The 10,000-nt window shown below is 44.4% G+C and overlaps 1 protein-coding gene across 1 annotated transcript in view; it reads left to right on the plus strand.

Moving 5' to 3' along the window:
• Positions 1–963: 963 nt before the first annotated feature.
• LOC308368340 (adhesion G protein-coupled receptor E5-like) overlaps positions 964–10,000 on the plus strand; it is a gene marked incomplete at both ends in the record, with an annotated part of 15,726 nt that continues 6,689 nt past the window's right edge. The window contains 10 exons of the mRNA XM_080842508.1: positions 964–1,048; positions 1,555–1,680; positions 2,454–2,591; positions 2,736–2,779; positions 3,573–3,677; positions 3,927–4,083; positions 5,117–5,236; positions 5,731–5,957; positions 7,484–7,645; positions 8,439–8,630. Of these exons, the coding sequence (XP_080698634.1) occupies positions 964–1,048; positions 1,555–1,680; positions 2,454–2,591; positions 2,736–2,779; positions 3,573–3,677; positions 3,927–4,083; positions 5,117–5,236; positions 5,731–5,957; positions 7,484–7,645; positions 8,439–8,630 (1,356 nt within the window). The remainder of the gene's footprint in view (positions 1,049–1,554; positions 1,681–2,453; positions 2,592–2,735; positions 2,780–3,572; positions 3,678–3,926; positions 4,084–5,116; positions 5,237–5,730; positions 5,958–7,483; positions 7,646–8,438; positions 8,631–10,000) is intronic.

The following is a 10,000-nucleotide window of genomic DNA, read 5'->3' on the forward strand; positions in this document are numbered from 1 at the left end:
ACCACTAATACTGCAAGTCCCACAATGCACTGCCACCGCGTTGGAAGCCTACGTCAATTAAGATGTGCAAGCGCGAGCCCTTTGTTAGGTTCCGTAGGGAAAAAGAGACCCAATAGCAGACCAAGAATTGCGGGCAAAAAACTTGTATTTATTTGTCCACGAATGTTAATCAAAAAGGTTCAAAAAGTCCAAACATAAAATTGGCAAAAGTCAAAGTCAAAAAGGTAACACTCAAAAGATCCAAAATGCAAAGCAGGCAGAGCAAAAGAGAAAAACACAAAAACAACAACTTATCTCACACTGGCAGATACTCAGAGAAAGCAGAAGAGTTAAACTCTAGAAACCAGGTCAGACAGACAGAGTCTTTCACACAGACCTTAGGTGACGATCAGACATGGAACACTGGGGAGACTGAACTTAAATACTAGAAGGGAGACATTCAATTGGTGGGAAACAAACAGGGGACAGGAGAAACTAATTAAGACAATGAGTGGACTGATTAACGGACAGGTGTGGTTATTGGTGACAGGGAATCCAGGAAGTGACAGAGGGCAGGTGGGGGCGGAGTCTTAGGACAAAACAGAAAACACATGGCATAACAAAAACACAAAGAGCACATGTAAAAACAAACGCAGGGAAACACATGGAGAACACACACAAGAAACACGAGACAAAACAGGCAAACACAAAATGGACCGAGCAGGATCCTGACACCCTTGCCCAACTGTCTGCAGCCTCATCACCTAAAGTCAAAGTTTAGCTTGCGGCCTGTCTCTCTCCCCCCAAAAAATGGCCAAACGAAAGGTGAACTTTGGACAGGGGTTTTCAAGAGTGGTGGGAGACAGAATATATGTTTATCTATGTAAAGGGCCAACTAATTTGTCTCGCGGTGGCTGTAATGAAAGAATATATTTAAGACGGCAATATGAAACGAAACACCAAGACAAGTACAAACATCTGGACATGAAACAGAAGCTCCAGAAGATAGAGGAGTTGAAAAGAATGCTGGTGTCACAGCAGACTGTGTTTGTAAAAGCTAAATCACAAAGTGAGGCTGCTGTAAAGGCAAACTTTATTGTAGTAGTGGCAATCGTTTAGCATGCTTGTCGCAGATTCAATAGGCCTATGTTAAACTTAAGTTCATGTTTACATATGAATTTATTTTTATTTTTTTGTCAATAAATATTGAATATGTCCGACCCTCGACTTGGTCAGAGTTTTTAAATGAGGCCCTCTGTGTATTTGAGTTTGACACCCCTGATTTAGGAAGTCTCCTGATAGCAGCTGTTTGGGGAGCAAAAAGTGTTCTTCACACAGACTAACAGACACAGACAGACATACAGACAGACAGACAGACAGACAGACAGACAGACAGACAGACAGACAGAGAGACAGAGAGACAGACAGACAGACAGACAGACAGACAGACAGACAGACAGACAGACAGACACACACACACACACACACACACACACACACACACACACACACACACACACACACACACACACATACACATCCATGTTCACTGTGAGTGTGTTTTGTGTCTCACAGGCCTCTCTCTGAGCACTGGAGAGCATGTGCATGAAGACATGGGTACAGATAACTGTGTCTCTATAGTTCCACTCTGTGGTCTTAGCGCCGAGTGCAAGAACAGAAAAGGCAGCTACTACTGCACTTGTAAACCAGGATGGAAGGGTTGGGCGAGGTTTTCAACAAATGACTCACATTGCGAAGGTAAGGGCTCTTATATAGCCACCACCACAGACTTGTTTCTAGAATATTCTGGGATGGAGGAAAAACTGCTCATATCTTATTATCTCTCTGTGACATTTACACACACATGCACACACACACACACATCTCTCTCTCTCTGTAGATATAAACGAATGTGTGGAGAAAAACCACACGTGCGACTCCAGTCAGACCTGTGAAAACACATATGGCTCTTTCAAGTGTTTGTGCCCTGATGGGTACAGGGAGGGACATGGTGACCCGGCCTGTAAAGGTAAAAAAACCATCTATAATTTACACACATTTTTCTCTCTTTCTTTCTCTCTCTCTCTCTCTCTCTCACTCTCTCTCTCTCTCTCTTTCTCTCTCTCTCTCTCTCTCTCTCTCTCTCTCTCTCTCTCTCTCTCTCTCTGTGTCTGTGAGTAATTTAGAGGATTCTGACCTCTGCTCTATCAGGTATTACCAGGGTGTGATTTGTTGGGGGGGGGGGGGGGGGGGGGGGGTAAGTGTAGTATAAATACTACACTTAATTGGTCACCTGTCTTAGCAGGTGACCAGAAAATGACAGGGGAGCAAAGATAGGAAATGAGCAAGGAGCACATTAACCACAAGAGTCTCTTGCTTGGCGGCCTCTAGAGGTCAGGAGGTCCCAAAACATGACACCCTCTCTCTATCTCCTTCTCTCTGTCTTTCCCTCTCCTTCTCTCCGTTTCTTTCAGACATAAACGAGTGCGACACAAAGCCAGGCATATGCGGGCCAGAGTCAGAGATCAACTGCACAAACACACAGGGAAGTTACACCTGTGCGTGCCGTCGTGGTCACAGTAACTATGGCAACAAACAGGGCAGGTGCACAAGTGAGTAGTGTGTCTTTTTCTCCAGCCGTATATATAGTACTTAGCCAGTGATATGCCATTCTGTTGAGAGAGTCAGGCAGTCCTGCTATCGTACCATGTATTTTACCCATGGTCCTTTGCTTATTACCACATGTGTTTTTTAAGAGCTCACCTGTGACGGGTATGATGCTGGAGGCTCAGATGAGCAGGTACAGAAGCATGGCTTTTCCTCTATTTTCTTCATTCTCTCTCCCTTTTCTTTATTATCTCTATCTCTTTTCTTTATTCTCTCTCTCTCTCTCTTTTCTTTATTATCTCTTTCTCTCTCTTTTCTTTGTTCTCTCTCTCTCTCTCTTTCCCTTTGTCTTCATCGGGTGTTTTTAGAAACTGCTGTTTTAAGTGTCTGGGATGAATTGAGACAGAAAGACATGGATTCAGTGATTGACTTCCTAGCTAGAATACCGGCATTAATTGCACACAACTTCTTGTTCAAAGGATCTGTCTCTCGTCTTTCTCAACACATTTGTCCCCCATCTGTCTCTCCTCACTTGTATGTCCTCATCTGTCTGTGTCTGTCCTCACCTGTCTGTGTCCATCCTTACCTCTCTTTCTCTCTCTCTCTCCTCACCTGTCTGTCTCTTTTCCTGTGCGTCTGTGTCTCTCCTCACCTGTCTGTGTCTAAACATCCTAACCTCTCTCTCTCTCTCTCTATCTCTCTCTTTCTATCTCTCTCTCTCTCTCCTCAGCTGTTGTCTTTCTTCATCTGTCTGTCTCTCTCTCTATTCCTGTTTGTCAGTGTCTGATTTCACCTGTCTGTGTCTCTCCTCACCTGTTTGTCTATCCATCCTTACCTCTCTCTCTCTCTCTCTCTCTCTCTCTCCTCACATGTTGTCTTTCTTCAACTGTCTGTCTCTCTCTCTATTCCTGTTTGTCAGTGTCTCTTGCTCTCTTCACCTGTTCCTTCCTGCACTCACCTGTCTGTCCTCCATGCCTGTGTTGTAGGCCAATGGATGTTTAGGGCGTCTCTGGGCGATGTTGAAACAGCACTGTGAGAAACTGATAAGCGGGGATGAAGATTCAAGCCACATAGGGCATGGGCTGCTCGAGGTAACGCATACACCACCACACACACACAACCACACACGACTCACATTCACATACACTCATGCCTACAAACACACACACACTTACTGCTCTATTTTACACACACATGTACCTGCTAAATTGTATTTAATACCCACACACAAACACACACACACAGCTCTCATCCACAGACTTACACCTCTCTCTCTCTCTCTCTCTCTCTCTCTCTTTTTTTTCTCTCGTCCTCTCTTCTCTTCTCTATCTCATGTGTAGGATGTGCTGACTGGGACAGATGAGTTCCTGTCTTCTAGCCAATGCATAAACGACAACAGCCAAGTGACAGGCCTGTTTACCCTGATGGAGAAAGCCATGATGCTGATTGGACCCCAACTGAAACAGAACCGCACCAAGATGGAGTCACAGCACACAGGTGCTACTAGTACACACACACAACCACACACATTCACACATGTTACATGTATGCCAAACACACACACACACACAAAAAACATAATATACATCCACACTTACACACACACACACACACACACACACGTTGTCACGGAACAGAACAGACGAAGAGATGTACTTCTTACGAAACAGAGTTTATTGCAGATGAAAACAGCCATTGACAAACGAGACAGACCACAGATGACGAGGAAACAGATCCTCTTGCTCGTAGACAAAACCCACGGAGGGGGGCAGGCTCGAAGCTCTGGCGGAAACTCAGGAAACTGGCGATAAAGGCGCAGAAAGAAACTACACAGAGTCAAACTCTTTAACTGAACAAAACTATCTACTTCAACGCCGCAGCAGAAAACAAAACACGAGTCACAAGGCTATGAACAAAAATGTCACTATGACTATGAACAAAACTATTGTAATGCTCATCAACATCAGGTAGCAGGAAATCCGATGTAATCCGTATAATGCGATACCAGACACATAGTGAAGGGAGTGAGAGGTATTAGTAGGGACAGTGACAGGTGTGGGTGATTAGTATTCCGGTGAGTGTGAACGTGGTGCAGGTGAGCGAGTGGAAACCAAAGGGGGCGTGGCTGGTGCTGGTCCAGGCTCTGACGTGACACACGCACATACACATACAGTACATTGATACACTTACACACACGCACACACACACACACACACACAGACACAAACAACCTTAACACACACACATATACTACATACATTCATACATACACATACTGTATACACACACAGGTATCACATAGAATACTGAACAATATCTTTAATCAAATAAGCTTCAAGAACCTTTCAGTAGTTGGTGATAATCAGATTCATACTGCCTGATATGTTTCTCTCTCTCCTTCTCTTTCTCTCTCTCTCTTGTAAATATAGGCAGGACTTGTAGGAAATGCATCCAAGTGTGATAAGTATAAGTGAAGTTGCTGATGTCTCTGTATGTGTCTTTCTCTCTGTCTGTCTGTTTTTGGAATCAGAGGCGGAGCTTGCAGTGAAAAGAGGTAAAGCCCCTCCCACTGGGCCGGTCTTGCTGACCACAGAGAACGCCTCCTTCAGGACCAGCTGGGAAACTGCAGCCGGCAACGGCACTTATCCAGGTACACACACACACACACACACCACACCTACAAAAACACAGACACAAATACTCTCACACACACACACACACACACACACATACTCACACAAACACACCACACCTGCACACACACACACACTCACACACATACTCATACACACACCACACCTACCCCCCCACACACACAAATACTCACACACACTGCACACACATACACACACACACAGACATACAAACATACACACAAACACACAAAAACTCACACACACACACATTCACATACACACCACACCTCCACACACAAACATGCACACACACACACATGCACACAAACACACACACACACACACACACACACACACACACACACACACACACAGACATACAAACATACACACAAACACATACAATAAACACACACACACACACACATTCCAGCAGAGACACTGAACACATGGCAAACCTCTGCTCCCTCACTCTCTCACACACGTCTTTTGCTTCCTTCCTCTCCAGGTTTCACGGTGGCGGCTCTGGTCAGCTATAAGAGCCTGAACTCCACCTCGGCCTCCTCCTTTGAGGCCCTGAGGGAGGAGATGCAGGCAGAGAGGAGGAAGGAGCAGCAGGAGCAGAAGGTGGAGGTCCGTCTCCAGATCATCTCCAACGTGGTGACGGCCTGCGTCACTAACCCAGATTCACACCGCATGGACCAGCCAGTCAGCTTCACCTTCAAACACCCTCAGGTAGAAAAAGGCCCGAATCAATCAATCAATCAATCAATCATCTGGTGATCAATACATAAATCAGAAACACACAGCCTGGACCAGCCTGTCAGCCTCACCTTCAAGTAGAAAAGGCCTAAATTAAACAGTTGATGAATTAATTAATCAATCAGTTAGTCAATCAATCAGACCCTCCAGGATATCGCGATGTTGCGATCGAAACTATTAAACGATTCAAACAAATATTCAAAATACAAATTCAACGATTTCCTGCTAATTTAGCACGACATTTTAACACATCACCGTAACTTTCGGCTACACCAAGGTCGGACATTCAAGGTGCAGACACAAGCAGAGTTCTAATCCGTTGTAAACAATGATAATGGCTACACCAGATTTGAAAACTGAATGCAGCCACACCGAAGATTCAGAAATAGATCGGGCTTCAATTTTTATAATTTTGCGCAAGGTGTGAGTGGCCCTTTTTACATAGAGTCTGGTAAAAGATCTATGAAATGTAATACAAATTATATATTTTGCTTTGAATAACGAAGGAAGCAATAAATCTGATTATTTCCCAAATCCTCGAGAGCTGTTGCCATGGAGATTTAATTTGCTTATTACTTTCTGTTTGAAGATAAGGTAGCAGATAGTGTTGAAGAATGGATAACTTGAAATTGGAAGACTTTAAATTAATAAATAAAACTGAACAACATGAACACCTATACGGAGGCAGGCAGGACATCAGATGACGAGACAGATCACAGTGACATAGGCTTTTTTTTCCTGAGATATTCCTAACTTTTTATTCAGTCTTACTGGTGGTCCTTTTGTAATACCAACAGGTACACTTTGTGCTTTGTGGATAAGTAAAGCCTATGTACTGATCCTGTCACTTGTTTAGCATAAAATAGCATAACTATTTGTCTAGATAACTGGCTAACAGCTGTTGCCATTCTCACGAGACGATGTAAAGGTCCAATACTATACTGTGTTCATTTCCATAACAACAATACAAGCAATATTAATTTGCTTACCTAAATAAGCAGAAGGCAGAACAGCCTATTTTGCTACATTTTTGTAGTCCATTTTTGTAGTGTTTGGCATGTGGGTAAGGTTATTTAGAGGACCATTTATCAATGGTTTTGCTCTTTAATTAATGTTTGTTTATAATTACAAAGTGGGAACTTTGTATCGTAACTTTCACTTGCTCCCGCAATTTCATCACAACAAACACCTAAAAAGCACTGCCACTTGCACCGCAACGTTTTGGAAAAGCTGCCGCGAAATCAGGACTTTTAGGCTGAACTATCTCAAAAAAAGACTGCAAAATCCTGGGGGGACTGATCAATAAAAAAGTATAGCTTTTTTTTCTTTTCTCTCCTTTTCTGTACTTTTATGTGAAGGGCGGAGAATCATAGTTCAATATGGTGTGTGGTCTGTCTTTTTTATCTATTCTCTCTCTCTCTCTCTGTAATTCTCTAACCCTCCATCTATCTATCTATCTCACGCATTCTCTTTCTCCCTCTCATTCCCTCTCTCCGCAGGAGAGAAATGTGTCTGAGCGTTTGAACTATACGTGTGTGTTCCGGGACAGAGACGTGTGGTCCCGGCGTGGGTGTGTGTCGTCTTCCAACAGCACACACACCGTCTGCACGTGCAACCATCTCAGCAGCTTCGCCGTACTTATGGCCCTTTACGACATCAAGGTGGGCTCTCCTCCTCTCTTCTCTTCACTCTCTATGCACTCCTTCCTTTCTTCCCTTCTTCCTTCCAATCTTCCTTTCTTCACTTCTTTCTTTCTTTCCTCCTTCCCCTGACTTTTCCCACTTTTTCCTTTCCTGTGTTTTGTTTCTTATTTCTTTCCATCTCTTTCTCTCTCTCCCTCCCATGATCTCTAACATAAGTGTGTTTCTTCTCCCCAGCACACTTTCCGCCTCTCTCTCTCCCTCTCTCTCAACCCCTCCCTCTCCCCTCTCTCTTTCTCTCTCTCTATCTCTCTCTTCCCTCTCTCTCCACCCCTCTCTCTCCCCTCTCTCTTTCTCTCTCTCTCTCTTTCTCTCTCTCTCTCTCTCTCTCCCATAAGCTCTAACATGAGTGTGTTTCTTCACCAAGCACACTTTCCGCCTCTCTCTCTCCCTCTCTCTCAACCCCTCTCTCTCCCCTCTCTCTTTCTCTCTCTCTATCTCTCTCTTCCCTCTCTCTCAACCCCTCTCTCTCCCCTCTCTCTTTCTCTCTCTCTATCTCTCTCTTCCCTCTCTCTCCACCCTTCTCTCTCCCCTCTCTCTTTCTCTCTCTCTATCTCTCTCTCTCCCCATCTCTCTCTCTCTCCCCTCTCTCTTTCTCTCTCTCTCCCCTCTCACTCTTTCTCTCTCTCTTCCCTTTCTCTCGCTCTCTCTCTCCCCTCTCTCTTTCTCTCCATATCTCTCTCTCTCTCTCTCTCTCTCTCTATCTCTCTCTCTCTCCCATGAGCTCTAACATGTGTGTGTTTCTCCTCACCAGCACACCATTGAGCTGCAGCTCATCACGTGGATGGGCCTGGCCGTGTCTCTGGTGTGTCTGTTCGTCTGCATCCTGACCTTTGGCCTGTGTCGCTCCATCAAGGGCACGCGTACCACCATCCACCTCCACCTCTCGCTCTGCCTCTTCCTCGCCGACCTCATCTTCCTCTGCGGCATCAGCCGAGCACAGAAGGTGTGTGTGTGAATATATCTTAAAGGCACCCAGTGCAACTTTCGAGGCTTAAAAATAAACATTCAATTTCTAGTCTTTTTTACACGTAGTAAGTTTCAATAACTCCATACCATTACATACCGACATTCAAGCAGCAAAGATGAGACGTCGTTGTGTGGTGAGAACTGATAGAAAATCGATAACAACAACAATCGCCGCCATTTTCTTTATTTTTTTTTACCTGCAATAAATAAAGCAGGCTTCCAGTCAATGGAAAAATGGCTTCTCCCCACCAGCGATTGTTGTTGTTTACGATTTTCTATCAGTTCTCACCACACAACGACGTCTCATCTTTGCTCCTTGAATGTCGATATGTAATGGTATGGAGTTATTGAAACTTACTACGTGTAAAAAAGAAGTTTATTTTTCATTGAATGTTTACATAAAGTTGCACTGGGTGCCTTTAACGTTTTTTTTTTTTAAGATGTTCTTAAAAACATCTTGGTTTTCTAATTAATGTGTGTGTGTGTGTGTGTGTGTGTTTTTGTGCGCTTGTCAACATGTAGCTAAAATTCTGTTTTACTGTGGTTCATGAGAATATGAAGTAAAAGATGCGGACTGTTCCATCACCAGCGGAAATAACCTTGAAGCACAAACACTGTGTGTATTTGTCTGTGTGTGTACTGTTGGAGTGTGTCTTTTGGTCAGATGTCGTAACTCAGATGTCGACTGTTCCACAACCAGCGGAAAGAACCGTGACACAACAACTCTGTGTGTATTTGTGTGTGTGTTTATGTGTGTGTGTGTCATTTTGGTCAGATGTCGAAACACAGATGACGTCTGTTTGGTAACAAACTAGCATCCCATGGCAGACAGGGGCGTGTTGGTTAAGGCCACGGTAGCATCGCTGTCCCTATGTGTATGGCAGGAAGCCACGTATTGTGGGTGAGGCGAGGCGCTCCTCTTTTTCTCCAGTGAGGTACGACAGCCTCTCCGCACTGCTCACTGCAGTGAGGTACGACAGCCTCTCCTCACTGCTCACTAGCAGAAAGTCCACCAGGACCACTTTAACCTTTTAAAAATGCCTTTTGCCTTATGTCCTCATACTTGGTGCACTGTGTCAGGAGGTGCAGCTCTGTCTGTGCTGATCTTTGCTCACAGTGGGGACTAAATCTGTTTCCCTCGGGCAGCCTGGTTTGTCTCTGACCTACTGCTGTGTTTCACAGTCTGTACTTTATCCTAATTTCAGCTGCCTTTTATGTTCTGGTCATGAGGTGTTAGTGGTGAAGTAGTGGGGGCACAATCCTTTTCCCTTGGGCAGTCAGACTTGTCTGTGCCTACTAGGGCTGTCAAAATTGCTAAAAAATGACGTTCGAATATTCCTTAAAAAA

Source organism: Sprattus sprattus (genome assembly GCF_963457725.1).
Source record: "Sprattus sprattus genome assembly, chromosome: 1".
Lineage (NCBI taxonomy): Eukaryota > Metazoa > Chordata > Actinopteri > Clupeiformes > Clupeidae > Sprattus > Sprattus sprattus.